This window comes from Panicum hallii, chromosome 1 (assembly GCF_002211085.1).
Source record: "Panicum hallii strain FIL2 chromosome 1, PHallii_v3.1, whole genome shotgun sequence".
Classification (NCBI taxonomy): Eukaryota; Viridiplantae; Streptophyta; class Magnoliopsida; order Poales; family Poaceae; genus Panicum; species Panicum hallii.
The window spans coordinates 2,996,364-3,021,666 of NC_038042.1; the positions used below are offsets into that span (position 1 = coordinate 2,996,364).

Here is a 25,303-nt window from a genome sequence, read left to right on the forward strand (position 1 = left end):
ATAAACCAAATAATTTCCGGTGGAAACCAATAAAATCCCCCCCCCAACCCAGTACGGATCAAGGTTTTTTTTTACTTATGCTCTTCATAATGGTCAAGGCAAGTATGGAATTCAGTAACTTTAATATCTCCTCTTTCTTTTTATATAAAATCATAAAGTTCATAACAAATCCTTGTACGTAAATGTATCTGCACGGAGAATTAGTACTTTTAGTATTTGACCTCTCAAAAACTGTACGTATGTTTCACATAAGAACCATAAGTATGATTTCATTTTCACGAGGATCAAAGAAAGAACATGTTATTAACCTCATCTTGCACCTAATGGCATCGTGAAATTTGCCTAGTGATAGTTTTTTTCTATAAATTAAATAAATCAACATTTTATTTCATTTTCAATTAGAGTAGAAATCTTATCTGGAGCATGAATTATTTGCTCCATCACATAAGAGTTTGAGCCATGTGATAAGTTTTCAAGCTTACATGGTCCAGGCTATTGCGGTTTTGTACGGTAACATGGCTTCCGAGTTTTAATTCTAGAATATTTTGAACTCGACATCTTGCATGATCGCTAAAGAGTAATGTTCAAACCTCCTTGCATACCATGGCTTTTAAGAAAAAATTGTGATGAGTTGTTTGGTAGATTACTCAATTTATCTTCATCTGTAAAGTATGATAGCATCAATGACACCATTGTTATGAAACCCTTCCTAGAGCTCAATCGTGTTTGTAACTTGTTGTAGTTTAATTTGAAAAAAATCCAATTTACTACCTCCAAATATATGGTAGATCCAAATAACCACCTAAACAATAAAATGGTTTATTTAACCCCTAGTTTGCTAAACCAGATCAAGACACACATTTAGTACATATTTGAAACCATTGTTGATTAGGCGGAATTAGAAATCTAGTTTGCTAACTAGGATCGACATGTCAGCAGCCCAACGTGGCACGTATATTTATGTTCAGATCACCCCCTGCCTGACAATACATAGTATTACTCATGTTCTTCCTCATTTCTATCCGGTTCGACAGTGCCCAGCTCCACCGCCGGCGGCCGCGAGGCGCCGGCACAGCGGCACCCTCCCGGCACTGTCCTGTTGCCGCTTGGTGCAGAACGCCTGGCTTCACAGCAGCCTTTGCCCCTGGGCGGCATCTGGCTCTTGCCTCGCCACCGCTTGCTGCTCGGCGCACGGCTGGAAGAGCACGAACTAGGAGCCGTTGTTTTTGGGGTGGTGTCACTGCCGGCTCTAAGGATCAAGCGACGCACATCCTCCACCTCATGCTGGGTAGGTATTCGATGAATTGTTTCTTTAGTAAATATTTCACTGACGCAACAATTTTTATAGCCTGAGGTTGCCTTGGCTTGTAATTTTGTAGTAAATTGAATGTACAAATTTCAGTTTGTTGTCTTCTGCTACTTTATGGTCCATTTGGAAACTGATTGGACCCAATCTCTCTCTAGAACTTGACAGCATCGAGCAACTTTTGGACCCCATGGTCAACTCTACCAGGCTCTTTGCTTAGTATCTCTGTATCTGAAGGAAGAACCGTACAATGCCGCACTGAAGTGTTCCAAGTGACAATGTACCACTGAATTAAACCATCATATCCAGGTAACTAATCAAAATTAAAGTACAGTGATTTACTAGACTACCAGCTAGCAATTATTACATCGAAATATAAGGAATCCTGCCATATGCTACCAACATAGCATGTTACTGCCTGGAAGTTTTTTTCTTTTGCTTTGCAGCAGCTAGTTTCTTCTTCTTGCTCGCAGTACTGTTGAAGCTGCTCTGGGAAGGCATATTAGATGCCTCATCTTGAGTGTTGCCTGGAGCTGCTGCATTGTTTCTGGACTTTTTTTGGCCCACTGCACTCCAAACCTGGAACAATAATTTCAGTTAACAACACTTAAATAATAATTAATTGTATAGCAAAAGAATGAGAAATGTTACTTGCCTCTTTGCCTTTCTCCATGATGTTTCTCTTCTTTGATTTAGACTTTGCTCCACATCTTCGAATGTTGTGACCTGGTTGATGACACTTGCTACAGTTACCTCTCGAGCCCACCCTAGAGACCTTTGTGGCCTTTTTTGCTTCACTAGGTTCCCTTCTTCTCTCCTTTCTCGGCCTACCTGGCATCTTCACATAGGCTGGAGGCTTAGGCTTGCCGTGACCTCTTGGCCACTGTTGCATTCCCTCCATTGGCATCATGCAGTGATCATATGTCTTGTTGTAGTGCTCAACTGAATAGCAGTCAGCTATGTAATCTTCAGGTGGTTTAGAACTGAGATAAAGTGCAGTGATAGCATGAGCACAAGGGATACCTGCCAGCTGCCAGTATTTGCAAGAACAAGTTCTTCTCTCTACATCAATTTTGAACCTCTTGTCCCACACTTTCACCTCAAAGCCATCCTTCCCATTCCAAATTGCAAAGCATTTCTGTGCAAGATTAATATACTTGTTCACATGTCCACATGACTAATTCACCACCTACAGCCTTGTATATCTCGGCATAAACTTCAGCTACTTCACCCACTATGATACAATCAGACATGTACCTGCAACTCTGATCATCAGCTAAGCTCCTCACACCGTTACTCATATCAGCTCCGGGGGGCAGCCAATGAAAATCAACATCCTCAACTGTCAAATTGACAGGGTCACTAAGAAAACCCCTCAACTCTGGCAGTGATAGCTTATCCCTCTCTATGTGTGACAATGCAATTCTACCACGCACATAGTTCAATGAGTAACCATCAAAATCAAATTCGCCTCCAAAGTGAAATCTTACAGGCACTACCTCCAGAGGGTCCATATCCCCTGTCCAGAATTGTAAAAAGCAAGGTGTATAACCATCACATTTTTTCTAGAAAAAAAAAAGAAAGTGAAATCAGACCTGAGTGCTCCGTGCTGCTAGCTTGAGTACTAATTATATTGATCCACAAGATATCTAATGACCACGTTCTTGGTCCCTACCTAAGCATGATGGCCATGGTCATGTTCATGCAATTATCCCAACAACCATTAATATCCCTCCTCACGTCATGACACATCAATGTGCACAAACAAAAGATCCTGCTCCAGTTTCTCTCTTAACTTCACGGTGCCATCCACAGTTTCTACCTGTGCTACGAAGACACGTCGCCGGCTGCTACCTTGCAAATACACAACCCTAGGTATCCAAAGTCCTAGCCGCAAGTGCAAATTAATATGTCATATTTGCATCACACGAGGGAGATTGGAAAATGGAAACATACCTGCCCGTTTTCGTTTGTGCTGATGAACTTGTTCACTCCTATATCATTCACCTAGTTGATCTGGCTGTGTCACGCAGAAACCGAAGGCGAGGGCCGGCGGCCGGCGGGCGAAATAAAATTGACGAGCGAGAGAAGGGGAAGACACGGGACGGCCTATTTTGGATCTAAAGATACTTGCCATGTATGGCTGCCAAGGTGTCAGTCTTAGTCATAAAAAACCGGCCATGTCAGCAAATCTGGTTTTAGATATGTGTAAAAGGTGTGTTTTGATCTGGTTTAGCAAACTAGGGGGTTAAATAAACTATTTTATTGTTTAGGGGTTATTTGGACCTACCATATACTTGGAGGCGGTAAATTAGACTTTTTCCTTTTAATTTCGAAGGTGCCTTTTTATCCCTATTTTGTGTTGTAATATATTTCTAAATTTTAGTAGATCTAAGACCGTGAAAGCATTTCTGAAGACAAATGCACATGAGTAACTTGTATTTTCCAAACAGAAATGTATTTTGAAGTCATTGACGTACAAGCTTTAAAAAATCTAACCAAATGGATTATTTTATAAAAGGAAAAAAATGTTTCCTATATTGCAAGGAACTAGTTTCCATTTCTTTCCTAAAAGTTTACATGGCACATGTTTATAGATTGCAAATTTTAGTTCCCTTCTTAAGGCCTAACACAGCAAGATATATTGAAAATAAAGATGCATAGCCTGGACATAGGCACGTAGCAATAAAAACTTAACCGATAGCACTACAAATATCTTCTGCATGTCCGAATTACCAACGAAGGCATGCCCAACTCCGATCAGAAGTTTGAAAACAAGGCAACGAGTTTTCAAAATTCAAAAGAGTTTAATTCACAAGACGAAAGACAAGGCCTATGGTTAATTTAGAGATCCTATATTACCGGGTGCTCTCCTCTCCTCAATCCCATCGCTCTCCTTGTTCGCTCCGGGCTCCCACTCCGACTCGATCCCTTCACAAAAACACCTCCATATGCATGCACCTCCTCACCGATGCTGCCGCAAGTCGTTCCGAATTCGTCTTTCTTTCCCGGAGCTCATCACATCTCGAGCGCGCGTTGAATTCCTGATGCGAGGATAGGAATCGATCGACCTGCAGCTTCCACACACGCGCCGGTGCAGCGGTCTCTAGTCGGCGTCGGCGTCGGCGTCAGCTGGGAACGCCGCCGGCCATGGCGATGTCGGCTTTGTCAACGTCCGCCCTGAGCTCTCTGGAAGCGATGCTCCAGTCGCTGATGCGAGGATCAGGAGGAGGAGGCGGCGACGACGACACGCCCGTAGACGACACCCTCGCCTCCCCGCCGCCGCCGCCTCTACCCGCACGGCCGACCCCACGAGGCCGTCGTCCCTCGCGTCGCAGAGTCCGGCCCGCCGCGGCGGCGCGTACATTGATGTCACCGCCGCCGTCGTCGTCGCGGTCACCGTCGCCGTCACCGCCCAAGGTTCCACCCCCCATTAACGTCATCAGCATTGTCCATTGATTTGTCTCAAATGATCCGTGATCGCGAGAATTAACCAGCCGCCACGCATCTGATGGCTTGCGTTGGCTCATTATGGCAGGAACGGGAAGACGCTAGGACGGATGATGTCTCGCTGCTGGTGGAGGGGCTGGAGAGGAAGGCGGTGGAGTTGGAGGCGCAGCTGCGGCGCCGCAGCGAGGAGGAGAACGCCGCGCTGAAGCGGCGGATGGAGAGCTACCACATCCGGTGGCTGCAGTACGAGATCAGGATCAAGTCCCTGGAGGAAGCCTTCCACGAACAAATGGCCGCTCTGCAGGTTCGTCGGAGTCCTGAATGAGCACTGCAAAAGTTTTGCACGCACCGTCGACATCCCAGTCTGAAACTCTGAACGCGATGATCCATCGTCTTCTTCCTCGCGTGTCTGTGTTGATGCATGCAGCTGGCTCAGGACGCGGCACGGAGGGCCGAGGAAACGGCGGCGTACGACCACCGCGAATCCTCGGAACACCACGTCGACGCGCCCGAGGACCCGCCGGTGAGGCTGTGGCACGGCCGGGACCGCATGGTGGTGGGCGCCAGGCGGAGCGCGGTGAGCCGCCTCGGCGCGGAGTTCCGGCGCCAGAGCCACACGCTGGAGCGCGGCGCGGAGGCGCTCGTCGCCGAGGAGCCGGCGGCGGCCGCCCCGAGCGGCGGCTGCCCCTCCTCCTCCGCCGCCGACGACCTGAAGAAGCTCAAGGCGCAGTTCCGCGCATGGACCAAGGACTACAAGGCCCGGCTGCGCAGGACCAAGGCCGAGCTCGGCAGCAGGGACGCGCGGCGTCAGGGCAGCTGCTGGATCTGAACCTGTCACGTATGGAGTTCGTCTATGAATGATGGTGTGAAATTTTAATTCAGAGATTCGACGAATTTCATGAAATCGATTCAAATCTTGGAGTAGAAATCTTTGGCAACGTTGAATGAGATGTAGCCGTACAAAGAATTCAAATCATGCGCATGCTGTAGCCGTTCAGTTGTTCAACCACTGGAGTAGCAGCTGTGAGTAGCGCAGGAAGACGAGATAAAAAAATAAGTTTGGCTTGATTTCAGGTGAGGATTTTACCGGTCTACGATTAGGGATTACGTTACCGTCACCTTGCTTGAAAGGTGCTGCACGATTTGACGGCAGGGCAGGGGATTATGCGGATGGCTCCTCGGCTCCTGCCCTGGGCCTGCTACAGCGTGACCGCGAAACAGTAATCAACGAACGATGTGGCCATTTTCTCTGAGAAGGGTTAGCGCCAGCTACTGGGTGTCACCTCACCAGGAAAATGTCCACGACAGCGAGAGGAGAGGGAGACCGGGAGGAAGGTTCTCTGTTCTCTCGACATTCAGCAACGTGTTTTTATAGAAGTTTTTGGGAGTTTAGCACGCCTGACATCCCAAACGAGATCAAAAACTGCAACGAACGACCCTTCACTTATCAACGGCGGAGCAGCCACCGGCATGGCAATATGATGGAAACGACTGAACTGAAAAAATCGCTAGCATTTTTGCATATGAATGTAAAACAACAATGAGATGGCTTTCCCACGGGTTTGGCAGGGGAGAGAGAACCAGGGAGGGTCATGTGAAAGTGGGTTGGAGCACGAACCGACGGCTATATTCTTTTTGCAAACCTTTATATCTTTATCAGCAAAGAACAGTTGAATTGCAACCATTAGATCAATCATCGAATTCTAGGGTTTTCATTATCTCCGAACCAGCTACAATGACCCATTTCTCCTCCTCCTTTTTGTCTTGAAGTTGAAATTGGCATAGGTATCACATCATTGACTACAACACATCATTCTTGGCTTTCTATGCCGTCATCTTCTTGTACTATCTCTTTATATTACAATATGCTCACGACCCTTCCATCTGAAATTACTGGTTATTATTTATTCATATCCAACATTTTGTCCACTAGATTTGTGATGGAGAGATAGATGCAAAAGCATTGATTGTTATATGACATCTTGTGGTGGTGGATCAAAGAATGAATTCTGATGCCAATCAAATGGAAAGTCATTCAATTGTCCCCCAATATAAATGTCTGACTAGTTAGCAGAACGGAATGAGATCACTGGTTTCAATAGGATCATATTGTATGAAAACCTACGTTTTTCATCTTAATTTTGTTTTGCTTTGCTTTGCTTTTAGTTAGTGTTTGTTGATTCTCTTTCGAGTCCTGTCTAATAAGCTAGGGCTCCTTCAACCCGAACTTGCATCGATTTTGACTATTTAAGGCAACTCATCATATCATAAAATACTTGACGCATTTGATAAAAAAATCTTGCCAAACTTTTAAAGCCACGACCATCAATAATTGTCATAATCTTATATTTATTCGATATTGTGACTATACTTGTATAAGAAAAGAAAATACTAGCCAAAGCTAAGCATCAAATCAAAAAAGCTATAGACATCAAGTATTAGTGACCGGTTCAACCTTATATTGGCACATATACTGCTCTGTTAACCTTTTTCCATTATTAAAAGGTGACAATTCTCGTGTTCGCTAAAACGCGGTAATATTTGTTACTTGTTCTTATTTCTATGTACTTTCCTAAAACAACTGACTAAACCGTACCAACAATTTTTTTAGAAATATGACCAATCAATTTATTCTAATCCACTCGAAACAAGAAGATGATAACAAGTGACCGAACATGCAACCACACACGTGACTCTTGTATTCTTTCTCGTTCCTCTCAAGTGCCATGGATACTCGCTACGCCTCTATCTCCCTTACCACTATCACTCACCGTGATACCCCGCACCAGCACGTTCAATATAACCTAATCGCTAGATCGATATGGCTTCTATGCGAAGAAGAGTGTAATCTTAAACCTGACTTCTTTTTTGGCAGAAAAAATAGGAAGATCCTCTCCAAAACGAAGCAGTGGAATTAAAAAAAGGAAAGAAAACAATGCCTGCTTCCACAGAATTAGCAGGCATTTTATCCGAGGGCTCAAGATTAGCACAGCATTGAAAACGGCGCGAAAGGTAAGCAAAAAGGGAGAGAGAAGAAGGTCGCAGCCGGCGACCCGGCGAAAAGCCCAAACGGTAAAGCAACGTCGCACCGCACCGCATCGCAACGCAAAGGAGGGGAGCGAGCGGAGGAGCGTGAGCCGGGTGACCCGCGCCGCGCCCCCCACCCCAACAAGTAGCCAGCCAGCCAGCCAGAGCACACCACCAGCCGAGGCCAGAGAGAGAGAGAGGGAGGAAAGAGGGAAGCGGGCACAAGAGGCCACCGCAGCGGCGAGCAAGACGCCTCCACACGTCTCTCCTCCTTCCCCTTCTTCCCCTCCCGTTCCTGTAGCGGCGCCCAGCCCAGCCCCAAACCCCGTGGAATCCTCGCCCGATGCGGCGCGGGTAGGGGCCGGGGGCGGAGCGGAATGGCGGGGGGCGGCGAGAAGCGGCGCCGGGTGGGAGGTGGGGGCCACGAGGAGGAGGAGGAGGAGGTGAAGGAGATGGACCGCATCTCGGAGCTGCCGGACGCGCTGCGGCTGCAGATTCTGAGCCTGCTGCCGCTCAAATCGGCCATCCGCACCGGCGCGCTCTCCTCGCGGTGGCGGGGCCTCTGGGAGCAGCGCTGGCCGGAGCCGTCCTCGCTGCGCGTCCGCCTCCCGCCCGGCGCGGCGGGGGCGGCGGCGCGGGTGGAGCAGTTCGGGGCCATCGACCGCCGCGGGAGGCGCCGGATGGACTGCTTCTCGCTCGCCTTCCACGGGGGGCAGCTCACGCAGCCGGACCTCAGGCGCTGCCTCGACTACGCGGCCGCGTGCGAGGTCGAGGACCTGCACCTCCGCCTCGACGGCGCCGCGGGGAGGGGGTCGCGCGGGGGAGGGGGCGGGGCCACCCGCGGCCGGGGCATGCTCACCGTGCACTTCCCCGTGGGTAGCCGCCTGCTCGCGCGCCTGTCCGTGCGGGGGCTCAACCTCACGGCGGCGGCCAACGCGATGGTCGCCACGCTCGAGGTGATCCACCTCCACTCCGTCTTCCTCACCGACGCCGCGCTGCGCCGGGTCGTCGCCGCGTGCCCCCGCCTCCGGGAGCTCGATCTCCGCTACTGCCGCCGCCTCCGACGTATCGACTTCAGCGCCGTGGGGGTGCCCAACCTCAGGAGCTTCACCATCGTCGACTGCTCCCGCACCACCGAGATGCGAGTCCCAGTGGCGCCACGCCTCCGGTCGTTCCGCTTCAGCGGCGCCTTCCTCTCGAGCAACATCCTTTCCGGTGCTTCAGGGTCTCTTGAGCATCTCTACCTCTGCTCCGGCGGGCCAGAGACCGGCTTGCCGCCCACCAACTTGCCCACCTCAGTTCCTCGCCTATCGAACCTCAGTGTCCTCACCCTCTGCAGCATTGCGCTCCAGGTCTGCTCAGGGATCTATGCCATTTCCTTTCAGCCCATTTCATTGCTTACACGCTTATACTTGTTCGTATTGCCTTGTAGTACATCTCTGCTTCCACAGCCAAGGACGTAGTGGAGAGCAAGCTGCACAGCTTGAGAGAGCTCCATTTCCTCATGTTTGGCATGGCCAACTCCAACCTTGCTGACATCTATAGCTTCCTCAAGACTTGTTCATGTCCTCAGTTGGAGCGGCTCTTTGTGCAGGTATCTGCTTATTTTTTCATGCAAAAGTTTGCATTTGGTTGCTAGTTTGTCTATGGCCATGTGATCTGTTTCTCAACATGTTCCACTGAACATGCAGCTCCCGACGAACATTCATGATTCATTCACGGAGAATTTCTTGGCGGTAGCGGAGGAAGAGCCACCAAAAGGTGGATTAGAAAACCTTTGTTTAGCCAAGATGACAAATTTCAAGGGGCACCGTAATGAGATGCAACTAGTAGAATTTCTTCTTAGAAAGTCTAGTTGTCTGAAGAAACTAATTCTGACTGCTCCTACGGAGGATCACCCTCAAGGACTCCGCAAGATTCAGTCAGATGTTCTGCCCAATTTTCCTAAAACAGAAATATTACATCTGGAAAGAGCTTCAGCAAATACCCAGATAATTTTCAGCGAGCCTGATGGTCCTCAGATCCAACCATTGCATTCGGAGGTCTTTGTCAGGTTTTAGATTGAAATGAGCAAAATATTGTTGTAGTCCAGTGTCTGCTCATTAATTTTTAGATTTCTAGCTGTTAGATAACAGACATGGGGAAAAGAAATGTGCAAGGCATACAGAGTTTGATATATGTTTTCTACAATTCATGTTACTGAAATATTCTGGCATAGTGGTTGAAATGCGAGGTAATCTGATCTGCCACATTTTCCTATTCTACCATCCCCAGCCTCTCCTTGCCAGCTTGTGTGCATGCCTGAAGAATTGAATGCTTATCAGGCATCTCTTTGGTGCTAGCTTATTCTAAGCTGCTGTTACACAACCAACCATCTATTGGAACAGAACCACCTTCATTTTATTTGGGTGGATTAGTTTTGTTGTACATTAAAATCGGTAAGTTAACTGTGTATTCCAGATAACTTAAAGAGTTAGCTGGAGCTTGTGCAATTCTCTTGGTTAATCCTGAAATAACATTATATTATTCTGTCTAGGTTTCTTCTAGATACAGAAGGAATCTGATAGAGCAAAGTTCATATAACTTGTCACCTGTTTTTAGTGGTTCCTGTAAAATGATGCATCAGGGTAGCTTGGAAAATTGTCCTTTTGTAGATAGGATTATGTTACCTTAGTATCTATGGACTCTATCTGGATTCTCCATTTGTGTGAAGATATGGTTTAAGCTTAGATATGACTGGCAGCATGGAACATATTTTTTATCGTTAGATGGATATGATTGTATGAACTTCTGTACACTGAAACTTCCTTGCAGATTGAATCCATGATATCTACGCACCCTGTATGGGGGCTGTTATTTCTGGTCCTTGCATCCTGGTATTGTCTTATTTGTCTTATATCCGTGAACTATATAGGTCTTCCCTGTTTGACTATCTAGCATCTTGTTTATAGCTGTTCCCATGAAGTCCTATAAGAAAGTGAATGTATATTTGGAACCATATTTGATTCTTTTTTCGTGATTAGGGGTGAACGTGTTTCAGGACAACAGCTTGACATTGGGTAGCTTGGAAGTAGCGCTGCAATGTTGTTGATGTGTTACCTTCATGCCAAAATAACAGGCTTGCCTTACAATGACAACTATTATGAATTTATACTTTATGTGGAGATTACATCCTGATGGTACTAGATGTATGTGGAATTATTGGATGATTATGTTTTTTTCTTTTATTGCATCTTTATAAATGTATGAATGTAATGTTTATTGTTCTGATATTTTTAGTGTGATTATCCATAATTATCTTCCAATTTGGTCTACTATGGCTACTATACTACAACCAATCAAATTTATTATTGGCCTTGTATGGAAGCAGAATTGCGGATGGGGGAAATGAGCTTACTCACTACTATCAATTACGATTTTTTGAGGCTACTGGTTGCAATACTTCGATTAACAGGAAATAAGTTATCATGCTAATTTTTTTATGACATAATTGACAGTGTGCTGTTGGCAGTTTAGTTTAGCCTTAAAGATTTTATACTTGGGCTGTTGAGCCAAATTTATATTTGCTATATTTGGTCATCTGGGGGGTCTTAAGTGTTCTTGTTTGATGTTTGGGCCACTGAGTAGTGGTGGAGATAAATGAGGTGAAGTGGTGCTGTGTGCTTAGCTAGCTTTGCAGTGACGAGCCACTAAGGAATGTTGGGTGTAGCAATTTCATGCTGATGGTTGGTAGTATTTTCTGCGTGTACCTTGGGGTGTTTGGGGGGGGGGGGGGGGTGAATCTTTGTGGAAATTCTATGGTGCTACTTTTATGAAGTGAAAGCCATATCACCTTAGTGCTTTGCACTTGTGCCTTATCCTTTCAAACCATGCAGAGCTGTAGAGCCACACAGCATAGTGAAATGATATGGATAGTGTTGGTAAAGGCGTCCATTATCTTTGAACCTTCTTATGCACTTGAATGTTTGAAGCAGTGATATTTGTGCGTAGCCTTCATATCTCTCCTGAATTTAGCACTTCTTTTTGAAAGTTTGGGCTGCTTAGGAATGTCAAACTACAAGGAATCGCACTTGATGTGAAGTTACGGAGCTGGACTTTGGACTTGATGATTTATGAAGCTGAGTGTTACAAGATGTATGACAAGCAATACAGAATTTCTATGTTTCTGTTGCAAACAACCTGATGATCACTTGAGTACTTGACTATTAATATGCAATATATCGCTGCCTTCGACTCAATGTATCTGTCTGTACTGCTCCAGATGTGGCCACTTTTTGACTTGTTTACATATAATACAAGTGCACACTTCAAGTCTACCTTTGGAGCAAACTATGTGTTCATTCAACCCCTGAAATCCACCCCCCCCCCCCCCCCCCAATCTTTTAAATACTGTGACCTGGAAGGCTGGAACCCCCACTGATCAATTGTGATTTCTTCGTTAATGCCAGATTTTTTCATTAATATTTTTTAGTCTGTAATCTGCAATCATTATATAACAAATTTGTTGTAAAAAGTACTTTACCTATCTATATCCTCTAATTATATTGCCAACTTGCAAAATACAGGAATAAGAGGATGCTTACAAGATCTTGAAGAGTGTGGCATTTGGAAAAGATTGCTTATGCTGGTGAGGAAAAGGTGTATCCTACTTTGTGTAAATTAGTGGTGGGTCTAGGATTGACCTTGCAGGGGAGGTGCATGATTTTATTATTGAAGGCTGGTATAGTTATATCCCCCATACTTTGTTAAGATATGTCTTATTCAATCTCTAGGATATGTTGGGTATCTTAGGCATATAGGTGACTCTTGTTTGCGACACTACCCATAGTTCTTTCGAGTAACGTATGCTAGCTTTTCCTGTGGCTTGATAAATAGTCTTCTATTGAAGGGACTTGTACATTAACTAACGCAACGTCCAATTCTATTTTGACCTCAGAGATAACTTTCTTTTCTTGTCCCATTTTTTTAGTATAATTATTATCTCAATAATATATTCCTTTGTGTTAGTTTTAGGCTTTGAGCCTTTTGTGGTTCTACCAGGGCATAAATATAATATAGTTCTATCTGTTATTTGGGCCTTAGCTTTATGCGATTCTTTGTAAGATATGAATATCTCGAAATTTTCAGAAGATCCCAACCCAATTTTCATGAAGCATCTTTTCATGAATAAAGGTCATTAGGCCCAGTTTGGTAATTAAATACACTTATTAAATCAAAACTTTGAATCTTTAACACTGACATATCGATTTAGCCATTATGTATTAGTTTTATGAAGAGTTGAAAACTTGAGATGCATTCAGATGCTACATTTCTAATATTCGGGCATCTGAACTATCTAGTATTCTAGTGTGCTGTCAGTCTGCAAATTACGTCTTGTCCTTTGGTCATTTCTGCAAGTACCTGAACGTGTTTATGGTCCTGCACTCATATTTTAAATGTTGATGTTCAGATGAACGTTTATATGGTCCTGCACTCGCATTTAAATGTTTGGTAAATGGATGTTTCATTAATATTGAAGGGAAAGTTCTAACTTTCTAGGGAGTCAAGCCGAGGGAGAAAGCAATATTCTTATTATGTAATAACCAGAAAGAACCAATCATACATCAGCTGATGAAATGTCTGCATACGGCATGGCTGTTTGGGCTGCTCTTCTTTTCCCTTGCAACAAATTGGATAGGGTTGCTGGCATGGCAAGATAAAGTGGGGCTTGCCAGGTGGCTTCTACTTCCAATCTTTCTCAGCACATCTTGCATTACTCTTTATCCTTAATAAAACCAAGATCAATTAAATCACAAAATTATATGTATGTATGCTTTCTTAACGTCTCTTAAACTTTTGGTGTCCTTTTTCGTACCAGCTTTTCCTCTGTCCTTCCACTCCACTGTATTGCAACAGTATCTGTGCAGCTACTCAGATATGGTCTGCAAGAAACCTGCTAGTTGGGTGGGTGGGTGAGTGGGGTTGTCTGTGATTTAGAGTTAGGACTGCATTTATTTGTATGCCTCATGGTCGTGGTCCTTGGCCTATGTGCTACGGTCCATACGGGGTACGGGCCCAATTTATTATCACTGCTGATTTACTTCATCTGTTTAAGAGTGAACTCAATTAGTTTACAACTTTTGTGATACAAAATTGAAGTTATTATATTTGTATTCAAAAGTACTTTAATGTTCATATCAGAAAATGATATATTAATAGAGTAATGGTTGGTTAAAGTCATGTCCTAACTAAACAAAATATGTGTTAGACAGGGAGAAGCAAATAGTCCTACCCCATCCACAAAGTTGGAGAGATTAACATTGCATGTCTATGCTGCCTACAGAACCCTTCAAACAAGGTTTGGGTACAAAAGTCTCGCCAAAAAGAAAGGTAGCCTACAGAATTATCGGCAGCTGTAAGTTAAAAAATGGGCGACTACTGTCTACCTAATACTAACTGAAAGGCTGGAATTCCATCGATGCTATTTTACTTCTCTTGATACACTCATTTCTGGGGCTATCTACTCACCCTTGATTTGTTCCCTTCAACCATACTTTTGTGCTCCTAGGTCCTTGCTCTTTATAGCTACTAGGTTCTACAAAAAAAAGTGGGCGCTGGGTAGACATTTCATGCTCATCCATGTGTTGCAATTTGCAATGTTTTTTTTTTGAGACAGCAATTTGCAATGTTATGTAGTGGCACTCGTAGGAGATATGAAAAAGAACTTTTGAGCATATTATATGATCTTTCAAGAAACTTTTGTCATCCTTCGCTATCTCGTATTGAATTCTATCGACCAGCATTTTTTAGAGGATATTGAGTTTGAGGACCAGAAACGCTTCCTTGCAGGTGAACCCGGTCGCTTGGCCATTTTACATGGGTGGGGCGCTGGGCTGGCCGGCTGGGCTCTGGTGGTAGCTGAGATTAAATAGCATCAAGCAGGTACACCAGGACACTGCAACTTTGTTTGCATATTCAGAGGGATTATTTGTCTGGCAACTGCATTCAAGTCTTGATGTAGTACAAAATTCTAATTCTTTTTTTTTGCCTTTGATTGAGAGAGGTTATTAATTCGATAGCTGCATTCAACTCTTGCTGTGCAATGTTCTTATTTTTTGTATCTTTGAATTTGTAGCTTTAGCTCCAAAACTTTATCTCCAGAGTTTCCTGGAGGCATATCAAATAATTAATGATGCTGTCTGGAGGGTCAAATTTGGTTCTAATTATTACTATTATTATCCCTTAGGATTAGTACTGGCCGTACATTCTGAACTAACGAAGGTGCACTGGTACATCACGTGGGCGGTGGTACTAATAGACCGGCAGTACTGCACTACTACTGGCAGATGGTCCAAGTCCATACCTGCTCAGTCAGCCTCACCAACCGGATTGCCTGTTTCGATCACGTGCACCGCGTGTTAGAATGTCCCCCTTACAAATACCTCTTGTAATTAACAAAAAGAACTGCACCTGTTCAGATGCCCTTCAAATCGCTTCAAATTCAACACCATTTCGGTGTTTCCAGATCATCCAACAGCACAGGAATATGAAGACTTGAGTAGTGGATCTCCGGTATCGTTGGTGGACGAACGTCCACTCCAACATGGCGATAGAAAGCCGCACGGAATGTTGAACAATTACGAGTTCGAGTTGCGTAGCCTTGCGATTTAAAATTGAAATTTTCTCTACTTGATAAATTCAAGTGAGCATTCGTTTGGATCCTTGGAATTAAATTCTATTCTAATAATTATAATTTAGATATAGTTAATTAAGCTAATATAGTTATACGTGGAATATATTTGTATATTATTATTGGCTATATGGGAGAGATACTTATGTACTATACTTCTGCTATACTTCTGCTATAAGAAAGCGAGTCGAAGAGTGTGCTATAGGTTGTACATTAGAAACATAATATGAGATCTACGGAATCAATTTTCATACTCCACCCCCATAAATATAAGATAAACTTGTATATATATATATATATATTGGTAAATTGTGAAACGTCATATTCCAAGACAAATAGTCTACTCATAGATTCTAATTTCTCAAAATGAAGAGATCCAAACAGGAGGCACTAGAGAATTTAACTTTCTTGTTTATCTTAATGACGAAATAACATAAATTTTCTCTACTTGAAAAAAAGAACGGAATGGTGGTTTATCTTAATGGTTCTGAATTTTCGACTACCGGAATAAGTTAACGTTTATGAACTTTATTAGATTGCCAGTCAAATAAATTTCTGAGGTGGAATATATGTAGCAATTAAAGAAAGGAGAGAACGAAAAATAAGAAAATGGTATGGCGTGCTCGAAACCGGGTTCGAAGAACAAGCGAGTTGCGCGTTGGGAGAATCTATCGTTTCTTCCCAACGCATTTTCCTCGATCTCCCGACTGCTGTGCCCGCCTCCGCCCTGGCGCAGGTGGCGCTCCAAGAGCCGGCGGCCCTCCAGACGTCGTTGCTGCCCGAGGTTTGCCCAACCCGGAAGGGCCCAGCGGCGGCGTGGTCATCCCCTCCAGTCCGTCGATACCGGCAGACCCTACCTGCGGCAGCGGCGGACAAATCCACGAGTGGCGGCGCCTGGAGGCTGAACTAGCTGCGCGCGCTGTGCCGGACTGCCTGTGCGGTCGGCGCTGGCGGCTTGGGGTGCTGCAGTGCTGCTGCCTGATAGCGTGCGTCCTAGCGGTGCGGCCTTGCGGCGCCGCGTCGGAGCGGGAGTGCGGCACGCCGGTGTGTCGCCGTGCGCAGGCGGATTCCCGCCGCACACGCACTTAGAAGCAGCCAAGCAGGTCAGTCCTTGATTGTTGATTCAATATTCAGCAACGAACTCTACCAGTGGGACATCAGCAGCGAGCCGATTCAGCAATCAGTTTCTTCCCTTTTCGTCTCCCCTCTACCGTAGTCAAATAATTGGATTTCATCCCCTTCCTAGTGTTCAAGTAAATAAACGGAATGAAGTAGAGTTAGCGAGTTAATAGAAACAATTAGTGCTACTGATAACTGATCTAAGGTTCCTCCTCTTCTTAGCTAGACAGGTAATTTGCGATCGCTGATCCTTGTACATGCATGTTCGTAACTATTTTTTCCCCTCTGCCATAGACACTTAGCACTGGAGAAGGTTATGTCTAAGATATTTATTCTCTTCTCTCTCCTGTAGACACAACCCATGGACACTTAGCATTGAACCTTATGACGCAGAATAGTAGTAGTTTAGTTATCAAGATGAATGCATTAATACTTAATTGGTCCTTGTACATGTAACCTGCCACTCAACTTCACTAGATAGCGGATGCCATGCCAAGCTTTATATATTGATATTCAAGTGATTGAATTTAGCCTTCTTGTTTATGTGGCTGTTCATAATTTGGTTGCATTGGTTATTTGTAAATTTATTGTCGTATAGTTTGATTATGTATATTTATCTGCAGGACTTAAACAATTGAATAAAACAAGCCATGCTCAAAAGCATACAACACTGTTATGATCTCGGGCCAACATATCAACTTCTTCCTCCCCAATTTGCTCCACGAAGGCTCTAGACACATTTATTTTTACCTAGGAGCAACATGTACTGCTCCTCAACAGTTTTATTATTTTGGTTAGCTCTACCATGATCCCATCCAGCAAGACCCTTACCCTTCTAATAGCAACATTCTCATGTTGTCAAGTTGCCACAGCGTAATCCAATAGCTCAACAAGAAACAGATAGAAGACCCCAACCGATGCAGAACCATAATGATGCAAAATTTTATTGTGTACTGTCCATGCTCGCTAAAATACAAGTCTTATTAGATCACATTTCTCATCAGACACATTCTGTAACAACAATAATAGCCAGTCTGGACTAGAATAATAGCCATAGGTCACCTCTTGCTCTTTTTTTATATATAACTCTTGCTCGTATCCTTTGTCTCCTCTCTGATACCATTGCAATTCCAGGGTAGAAGGAGGAGGCACCTGCACAATGACGAGGCAACAAGGGATACCAGGAAGGGCAACCGGGCAACCTCTTGGGCCCTAGCAGTTTATCAATGGTATTTGGATATTAGAGTAGGAAAGAAGTGGCATTGGAGCAGTCTTCGAGGGCACATCACCCGTTCTTGAGCAGGGTCTCGAGCGCCCCAGAGTCCAGAACCTTCTAGAAGCATCAGGATAGCTAGAGCATCGCTCCAACCCTGGTGTCAACCATGTCGGAGAAGCTGGCCCCCGAGAAGCGCCACGCCTTCCTGCACAGTGGTGAGCTGCCTCCCCCCCATCTCACCTTCCATGGTCTGCCTCCTCCAGGGCTGCCCCCACCCTTCTGACCTAGGATTCGATCCCCACCCCCCTTCCATGAGCAGGGCAGAAGGTGTTCGAGTGGGACCAGACACTGGAGGAGGTGAACATGTACATTGAGCTCCCCAAGGGTGTGCCCACCAAGCTCTTCCGCTGCACCATCCAGGCGGGCCATGTGGAGGTTGGCATCCGTGGCAACCCACCATACCTCAACGTCAGTGCTTCTCCTCAATCTCCCTTTGAGATTTGGTTCCACTCAATTACCTGCTGATATATGTTTTTCCTTTTCCTCCTTGGACTCTGTGGCGTGTGGTTGGGGATTGATGCCCCTTTTTGGTGATTTTGCAGCACGATGTGGCGCACCCCGTGAAGACAGACTCCTCGTTCTGGACAATAGGTGAGTCCCAATTCCATCACCTCTGCAATTCTTGCTCTTCAAAATTTATCGTTTTCACTGAGTGTGGATGTGTGAAATGTTGTGGCCTCTGGATCTAGACATTGATTTGTGTATCATTTCTGACATCATTTGAGGACAGTTATTAAAACTTTTGTTCTGTTTAATTCATCTGCAATGCAAGCTAATTGCATTTGGGGATGACCTTTTGCTACATTTAGCAATCAAGATGTTTCTGTGCTGTGGTGAATTTTAGAACACCCAGTCGCTTGTGACTTGTTAGTGATAGTAATATAGCATGAGATTGTTTTTTATATCGATGCCGTAAGGATATTGTAACAAGAACCTGCAGCCACTCACAAATAGTACTATGGAGATGTTTGTATTGGCATTTAAGTCAGCAGCACCTTTTCCCACTCAAATAGTTATTAACACGGAGGATGGTGATAACAATACAGAGGATGGTGAGATGCATATCACACTGCAAAAAAGAGAGAAGGGGAAGACATGGTCATCTCCAATACAAGGGCAAGGTCTCTTGGATCCATATGCTGCAGATCAAGAGCAAAAACGGCTTATGCTGCAAAGGTTTCAAGAAGAGGTACACCCAACTTTTTGTACTAGCTGTGTTGATGTGCATCCCTTTTTTCATATATTTGGTCATGCTTTGCTGTTGGATCCTATTATTTTCAGTTAATTTAAGTGTTTTTAACTCACATATGATCACCTGACTACTGACATATGATCTGACAGCTTGATGGGATAGACAAATAGTCGGAACATATTTTGTCTTTAGTAGTGTGCCCGTGGAAAGTTGATACTTCATCCCTTTCCCTAGACAATGTACTTGTCAAAATTACCCTGAATGAACCATTTTTAGGATAATATGTCCAGGCTGTTGGCAGTTATTAGCATTTAGCAGTTTTGTGACTCTGATTTTGTCAAACATTGGATAAATGAGGCTTTTTGCAAGATCCTTTTGAGAACTGAAACAATGTGTATTTCAAAAGAAATTGGTTGATGTGATAATCCAACATGACGTGTTCTAGCCTTATCATATGCGTTTTCAGCTTGAATGTGCATTTACATTTTCTAATTCCATTATTTACCCATATGTAGAACCCAGGGCTCTGACTGAAACGCCCAGCCTGAACGGCATAATTCTTGCTATGTTCCTGCTGCTATCCTCAGCATCTTGTTAGATGCAGCAGCAACTGGTTGGTGTTTACCCTTGAAATAATGAATTAGTGATGATGTGTGACCCACCATTCCATGACTCTGTTTGTGACTTCAGTTGATTGTAAATATCCCTGAACCGGGCAACCTGTGCTTGTTTACCCCCGAGCTGATTATAGCTATAGGGTCATCATTCGGTGCCCGACTGCTCGTTGATGAATCAGTATTTGGGAGAATTGATGACGTGGCAGTCTAAATTGGCTTCCGGGATGCTCTAGTGTCTTAAATTTTTAATTGCCAGCCGTTTGATACACTCATTCATTCTTGCTTCTCTTGATACACTCAATTTCTGGGGTTACTCACTCCAGCTCTGTTCCCTTCTACCTTATTTTTGTGCTCCTAGGTCCTTGCTCTTTATAGCTCGCTGGCCCCGGCCATAGGGTTTACAGCTCATTATTTTTTGAATAAAACTACGACAACCCTGAGGTTGCCTGAACTTCATTGCTTTTGGAGACAAATAATTACAAAGATGACAAGGAACTTTCTTTTTTTGAACAAGACAAGGAACTTTAGAAGTAGCCAGAAGGACAGCGGGAAGATGTGCAAAGGAAGCTAGAGAAAAACAGCTAGTCCTATATTACATCGGGAAGAAATTACTCCACTCTACTAATTTTGCATTATCAGAAGGAGAAGAACATCTGTTAGACCACAACGTTAGGTCGTCCCTACGTCTCCGAGAGATCACCAAGTTTGTTTCATCCTCATGTCTAAAAACTTTTGCATTCCCGCATTTCCAAATCTTCCAGAGTATGCATTTCCAAATGTTTAAAGCTCATTACCATTCCCATGCTGACAGTTATGAACATCGCTTTGTCCACGACTGGTCATTCAGCCCCCGTGAGATTCTGAGCTGGCCACTCTTACCTGTGTTTCCTGCCAGCCCTCCTTGTGGAGCATGAACTCATCATCATCCCTTCTCCCGGCTGGATTGAAGCAAATGAGCAGAACATATCTGCAGGATGCAATAGCCACAGTACAGCGCCCCAATTCCGCGCTTGGATTGTAGCAGCCACAGAAAGATTTTACCAAGAAGAGCCGGCGGCTTGGCGACGACGATGACCAACACTGCGGCGAACATCAGTTTCTGCAACAGATGGAGCCGACAGCTTCCGTTCCTGTCCCCCGCAGCATCAGCCGCCAGCGAGCCCAGCCCCTCTCGCTCGCTTATGCAACAGATGGTATGCAGCAACGAGAGATGCTCGCCGCAGATCCGGCCGGCCACCTGCAGCGACATCGACGACTAGCGCGCTGCGAGGTCGGCTCGGCTGGGCGTGGCGCGTGGCGGCGGCGGAGGAGCGGGCCAAGGAGAAACGGACGCGGCAGGGAGATACGACGGGCGTTGGGGACGAGCGGAGGTCCGGGGGAGGAGCGCAAGCCCGTTACCGACGTCCAGGCGAGGCCGCCGTCGCCGGAGCCGGGCGGGAAAGGCAGCTACTGGGAGGCAGGACTGCAGGAGGGGCTATTTTGCAAATAAGTTGGATCGTGTTTGCACATAACCCCTCAGGGGGGTAAATGAAACTTAATAAGGGGTTTTATGTAATTAATTGGATCGGGATCAATAATCGCGATCCGGTTTAGGGTGTTTTATGCAAAGTATCACGTCCCCGTCCCTATCGACATGGCCGGCTCCGAGCTCCCCGAACCCGCCGCCTCTGCTTCTCTCCCCGCTGGCAGGAGCATCGTTTCCCCGTCCCCAAGCTACCCGTTCGCACTCTGATGAGGAGAAGCAATGAGACGAGACCGTCGACTTGTCTCGATCCACCGCCCCGGCCATGGAATGGAGACCGTCGTCTTCGTCGACGGATCGGACTCCCGCTAAGCCGCTCGCCGACCCTGCGGGATTGCCGCTCCGGCTCCGGCCGAGCGGTTCCTGGTCGTCGCTTCTTCCAATGTATCAGTGACACCATTCTGAATTTCTGAATTCTGATTGAACTCGTCCCGTCCATGCATGTCTCCATCATCGGCCATCGCTCAGCTTGTCTCCCGCCGCCTGAACCGCACCACGCCACCACGAGCGCACGCAGTCCACTGCTCTATATATTCGCGCGATCGCCGCCACGTACTCGCTCGTTCGCCCGCTCGCTCACTGCGCCGCCCGTCCACCCGCCCCTCCTTCGCCCTCTCGATCGTCGTAGCGCGATCCATCGAGCTCATCGCCGGCCAGCTCCATTGCCCGCGCCATGGCGGCCGCAGCTGCGCGTTCCACTCCGCCGCGGCGTGTCCCGGCGCCGCAGGTGGCCCTCGTCATCCTCCTCCTCTTCGTCGTGCTCGTGTGCGCGCCGTGCGGCGCCGGCGCCAGGCCAGTGCGCGAGGGGGTGCGTAGCCATACAGATAATGCGCGGGCGCGGACGTCGCCGGCGCTCGACGTCGGTCGCTGGGCGAGCGGGAGCGTGGCTACGGGGGCGGGGGCGCACCGGGTGGCCACGGTCGGCGGCGGCGCTCCCACGCCGCCCTCCGGCCCGTCGCAGAACCACAATTGACCGGTGGTGCTCACCGAGCTCGCCGCCGCCCTGGAGATCAAGATTTCCGGCTGTCCGCTCCAGAGCATCATCAACAGATACCTGGTTTATCCTTCCTTGAAAATGCCGGTGTTTAACTAGTTTCAACGTGTAAATCAGCTGCCTTTGTCCACGTCATTAGACAGTAGATGCGTGCTATTTATTACTCAGTCTGCAGTTATATATAGGCCAGTGGCCAGAGCAGGATTTGATTCGACTAAGTTTTGTTCAACCTATCGTGCCAGTGTTTCTTTCATTCCTCTTTGCAGTTTAAGCAAAAAAAAACTCAGTTTTTCGTCATATTTTGGTAGTTGTTCTTGATGGAGTATAGTTGTTCAGTTAAGAACTTAAGATGTGGCGTGCTACTATAGACAGCAGCTGACTGCGTCTCAGCTCAGCTCAGTCTCTCTCTCATGCATCGTTCATGCAGTCAGCCGGTCATGGACTGTGCTATGGAGATCAACCCTACGCCAGCAAACCATGTTGCCGTGTTGGTGCTACGGCCCCAATGGCCAGGCAGTGTCCGTGACGGATCTCACCTGCTCCCACTCACCAACACCGTGCATGCATTTGCAGTGGATGCGTCATCTGAGACCAATTCCCAAACTGAAAACTTCAGCTGCCGTGGAATTTCAAAGGCCGATCATCCTCAGTACAGAATCCACTACGGCTACGGTGCGTACAAGTCCTATACAAGCCGTAGCTTCTTTGTGCAGCAGAGGATCATACCCTGGCGGATGGATTCGCTTGAAAAATGACCTGTACAACAGCAGCTCCAAGCTTGATATCCATCTGAAGGGTAGACTTGCAAATTGAACTTTGCATTTGCCTCCAGTTTGCATCAGTTCCTGGGTGCGGTGCGGCGCATGATGCAGCATGCTAAAATTGGAAACCGCGGTGTCCAAGATTAGAAGCTTCAAAGCCGTGGTTGACCTTGAAACCATGGCGACGGGCGTTCCTGGGGGGACACGGACTCGCGCCCGGGAGAGGACACGACGACCGGCACGCGTCCTACGATTTAGGACGGGACCGCCGCACCACTCGCCGGGCCCTTCACCGGTTTAAGTGCTCGCCGCTCCCGCCCTGACGCATTCTTCCCCCCGCCACGCAAGGACGAACAGGAGGGGCCCACACCTCCTGACGCCCCCTTCCCGCCGAGAGAGTCGTCGATCGATCGACCGGCGGACCGGTTTGGTTCCGCCGCCGCCGGGGCCGGGCACAATGGCGGGAGCCGTGATCGTGCACCACACCACGAGGTACAAGACGTACCCCGGCGAGATCACCGGCATCGTCGTCTTCGCCTGCCTCATCGCCTCCGTCGCCGGCTGCATCTTCGGCTATGACATCGGCCTCACCTGTGAGTGAGCACCATGGCATAGATAGGCTAGAATGCCAAATCAGGGGATTGCTCTGCTCTGACGGGGGGTTTCTTTGCTTTCTGCTGTTGTTGTCGCCGCCGCCATGGTGATCGTGCAGCCGGGTTGACGTCGACGGAGCCATTCTTGGTCAAGTTCTTCCCGTCCATCTACGAGGAGACGAAGAAGCAGGTGGTCGTGAACCAGTACTGCAAGTTCGACAGCCAGCTCCTCACGCTGTTCTGCTCCTCCCTCTTCCTCTCCGCGATGACCGCTGCCTTCTTCGCCGGCCCCTTGACCCGGGCCTTCGGCCGGAAGTGGACCCTGTTCACCGCCGGGTCCGCGTACGTGTGCGGCGCGGTCCTCGGCGGCGTGTCCGTCAACTTCCCGATGCTGCTCACCGGCCGGATCCTCGTCGGCGCTGGCGTCGGGCTCTCCATCCAAGCGTCCCCCCTCTACATCTCGGAGATGGCGCCCGCGCAGCAGCGCGGGATGCTCAACATCATGTTCCAGCTGATGATCACGGTGGGGATCCTGACGGCGAACATGACCAACTACTTCGCGTCCAAGATCCCCGGCGGGTGGGGGTGGCGCATCGCCGTGGCGTTCGGCGCCGTCCCCGCCGGCGTCATCGCGCTGGGCTCGCTGGCCATCCCGGACACCCCGACGTCGCTCATCCAGCGCGGCGACACCGCGACGGCGCGCAAGACGCTGGCCCAGATCCGGGGCGTGGGCGACGTCCGCGAGGAGTTCGACGACCTGTCGACGGCGAGCGAGGAGGCCAAGGCCGTGGAGAACCCGTGGCGGGAGCTCTTCTTCGGCGGCAAGTACAAGCCCCAGCTGACGTTCTCGCTGCTCATCCCCTTCTTCCAGCAGCTCACCGGCATCAACGTCATCATGTTCTACGCGCCCGTGCTGTTCAAGACCGTCGGGTTCAAGCAGAACGCCTCCCTCGTGTCCTCCATCATCACCGGCCTCGTCAACGTCTTCTCCACCTTCGTCGCCGTCTTGACCGCTGACAAGGTCGGCCGCCGCGCCCTCTTCCTCCAGGGCGGCACGCAGATGATCATCTCCCAGGTCGGCCGGCCGCTGCTCATCTTCTTCTTCTTCCCTCCCGAGCTTGCCCATGAATGTGTCTGAATGCGTTATTCTGTATCTGATGCCGTCGCCATGATCCAAATTCTTGCACGCAGATCCTGGTGGGCACCTTCATCGGGCTGCAGTTCGGCATGAGCGGGACGGGCGCCATCTCGGAGCAGTATGCCATGTGCATCGTGCTGTTCGTGTGCGTGTACGTGGCCGGGTTCGCCTGGTCGTGGGGCCCCATGGGGTGGCTGATCCCCAGCGAGATCTACCCGCTGGCGGTGCGGTCAGCGGCGATGAGCGTCACGGTGGCCGTCAACATGTTCTTCACGGCCTTCATCGGGCAGATCTTCCTGACGCTGCTCTGCCACCTCCGGTTCGGGCTCTTCTACTTCTTCGGCGGCTGGGTGCTGCTCATGACGCTCTTCATCGCCATGCTGCTGCCGGAGACCAAGAACGTGCCCGTCGAGGAGATGGCGCACATCTGGAAGAAGCACTGGTTCTGGAGGAAGTTCGTCGTCGACACCTCCCCCGACGCGCGCAGCGCCGAGATGAGGAAGAGGATAGCGCTAGAGATGAGCTAGCTGATGATGAGGCCGAGCAAAGCCTCGTCATCAGCCAAGTACATTTGATGGATCGATAGATAGAGTGCAGAACACACATGAATGTTGTTGTAGATTTGATCATACATACTCC

General features: G+C 47.5%; 4 protein-coding genes and 2 long non-coding RNA genes across 16 annotated transcripts; 5 read left to right on the forward strand and 1 right to left on the reverse strand.

The window, feature by feature from the left end:
* The first annotated feature begins 1,002 nt into the window (after positions 1–1,002).
* On the forward strand, positions 1,003–5,674 carry LOC112879276 (myosin-2-like). Of its 3 annotated transcripts, none has more exons than XM_025943487.1 (5): positions 1,003–1,292; positions 1,465–1,615; positions 3,340–4,726; positions 4,845–5,060; positions 5,184–5,674. In XM_025943487.1, exons 3-5 carry the CDS (start codon positions 4,457–4,459, stop codon positions 5,583–5,585), a joined length of 888 nt encoding a protein of 295 aa, XP_025799272.1. In that variant the 5' UTR covers positions 1,003–1,292; positions 1,465–1,615; positions 3,340–4,456; the 3' UTR covers positions 5,586–5,674. The 3 variants fall into 3 exon arrangements, with proteins under 3 accessions (XP_025799272.1, XP_025799281.1, XP_025799291.1); XM_025943496.1 differs by having other exon boundaries at positions 1,003–1,288; XM_025943506.1 differs by lacking the exon at positions 1,465–1,615.
* Positions 1,697–3,368, reverse strand: LOC112879293. Its single transcript, XR_003226029.1, has 3 exons — positions 3,263–3,368; positions 2,564–3,177; positions 1,697–2,444 (listed from the first exon to the last, which is right to left on the reverse strand). It is a non-coding gene; the product is annotated as an uncharacterized LOC112879293 (long non-coding RNA).
* A 2,220-nt stretch (positions 5,675–7,894) lies between the features above and the next one.
* LOC112901403 (F-box/LRR-repeat protein At3g03360-like) lies at positions 7,895–10,050 on the forward strand. The gene is made up of 3 exons (XM_025970317.1): positions 7,895–9,135; positions 9,216–9,377; positions 9,475–10,050. Exons 1-3 carry the CDS (start codon positions 8,161–8,163, stop codon positions 9,841–9,843), a joined length of 1,506 nt encoding a protein of 501 aa, XP_025826102.1. The 5' UTR covers positions 7,895–8,160; the 3' UTR covers positions 9,844–10,050.
* A 2,111-nt stretch (positions 10,051–12,161) lies between these two features.
* Positions 12,162–14,877, forward strand: LOC112901411. Of its 2 annotated transcripts, XR_003230278.1 has the most exons (4): positions 12,162–12,410; positions 13,322–13,497; positions 14,035–14,152; positions 14,612–14,877. It is a non-coding gene; the product is annotated as an uncharacterized LOC112901411 (long non-coding RNA). The 2 variants fall into 2 exon arrangements; XR_003230276.1 differs by lacking the exon at positions 12,162–12,410 and having other exon boundaries at positions 12,515–13,497.
* Positions 14,878–16,047: 1,170 nt separating this feature from the next.
* LOC112878649 (nudC domain-containing protein 2-like) lies at positions 16,048–21,288 on the forward strand. Of its 8 annotated transcripts, XR_003225830.1 has the most exons (7): positions 16,051–16,555; positions 17,706–18,002; positions 18,107–18,255; positions 18,390–18,438; positions 18,894–19,036; positions 20,171–20,359; positions 20,468–20,689. XR_003225830.1 is itself a non-coding variant. In XM_025942896.1 (6 exons), the coding sequence occupies exons 2-6, from the start codon at positions 17,954–17,956 to the stop codon at positions 20,675–20,677; spliced, it is 516 nt and encodes a 171-aa protein (XP_025798681.1). In that variant the 5' UTR covers positions 16,048–16,555; positions 17,711–17,953; the 3' UTR covers positions 20,678–21,288. The 8 variants fall into 8 exon arrangements, 7 of the variants coding, with proteins under 7 accessions (XP_025798681.1, XP_025798674.1, XP_025798689.1 ...); XM_025942896.1 differs by lacking the exon at positions 20,171–20,359 and having other exon boundaries at positions 16,048–16,555; positions 17,711–18,002; positions 20,552–21,288; XM_025942889.1 differs by lacking the exon at positions 20,171–20,359 and having other exon boundaries at positions 16,050–16,555; positions 20,552–21,288.
* Positions 21,289–23,308: 2,020 nt separating this feature from the next.
* On the forward strand, positions 23,309–25,303 carry LOC112902586 (sugar transport protein MST5-like). Its single transcript, XM_025971712.1, has 3 exons — positions 23,309–23,526; positions 23,646–24,601; positions 24,718–25,303. Exons 1-3 carry the CDS (start codon positions 23,391–23,393, stop codon positions 25,189–25,191), a joined length of 1,566 nt encoding a protein of 521 aa, XP_025827497.1. The 5' UTR covers positions 23,309–23,390; the 3' UTR covers positions 25,192–25,303.

What these genes read in the sequence shown, in the direction of transcription:
- LOC112879276 (XM_025943487.1), top strand. Translation starts at nt 4,457, where the DNA reads ATGGCGATGTCGGCTTTGTCAACGTCCGCCCTGAGCTCTCTGGAAGCG. An exon ending in CGTCGCCGTCACCGCCCAAG is followed by an intron (nt 4,727 to 4,844) that starts GTTCCACCCCCC and finishes TCATTATGGCAG; the next exon opens with GAACGGGAAGACGCTAGGAC. An exon ending in AACAAATGGCCGCTCTGCAG is followed by an intron (nt 5,061 to 5,183) that starts GTTCGTCGGAGT and finishes TGATGCATGCAG; the next exon opens with CTGGCTCAGGACGCGGCACG.
- LOC112901403 (XM_025970317.1), top strand. Translation starts at nt 8,161, where the DNA reads ATGGCGGGGGGCGGCGAGAAGCGGCGCCGGGTGGGAGGTGGGGGCCAC. An exon ending in TCTGCAGCATTGCGCTCCAG is followed by an intron (nt 9,136 to 9,215) that starts GTCTGCTCAGGG and finishes ATTGCCTTGTAG; the next exon opens with TACATCTCTGCTTCCACAGC. An exon ending in TGGAGCGGCTCTTTGTGCAG is followed by an intron (nt 9,378 to 9,474) that starts GTATCTGCTTAT and finishes CTGAACATGCAG; the next exon opens with CTCCCGACGAACATTCATGA.
- LOC112878649 (XM_025942896.1), top strand. Translation starts at nt 17,954, where the DNA reads ATGTCGGAGAAGCTGGCCCCCGAGAAGCGCCACGCCTTCCTGCACAGT. An exon ending in CCACGCCTTCCTGCACAGTG is followed by an intron (nt 18,003 to 18,106) that starts GTGAGCTGCCTC and finishes TTCCATGAGCAG; the next exon opens with GGCAGAAGGTGTTCGAGTGG. An exon ending in CTCCTCGTTCTGGACAATAG is followed by an intron (nt 18,439 to 18,893) that starts GTGAGTCCCAAT and finishes ATAACAATACAG; the next exon opens with AGGATGGTGAGATGCATATC.
- LOC112902586 (XM_025971712.1), top strand. Translation starts at nt 23,391, where the DNA reads ATGGCGGGAGCCGTGATCGTGCACCACACCACGAGGTACAAGACGTAC. An exon ending in CTATGACATCGGCCTCACCT is followed by an intron (nt 23,527 to 23,645) that starts GTGAGTGAGCAC and finishes GTGATCGTGCAG; the next exon opens with CCGGGTTGACGTCGACGGAG. An exon ending in CGCAGATGATCATCTCCCAG is followed by an intron (nt 24,602 to 24,717) that starts GTCGGCCGGCCG and finishes TCTTGCACGCAG; the next exon opens with ATCCTGGTGGGCACCTTCAT.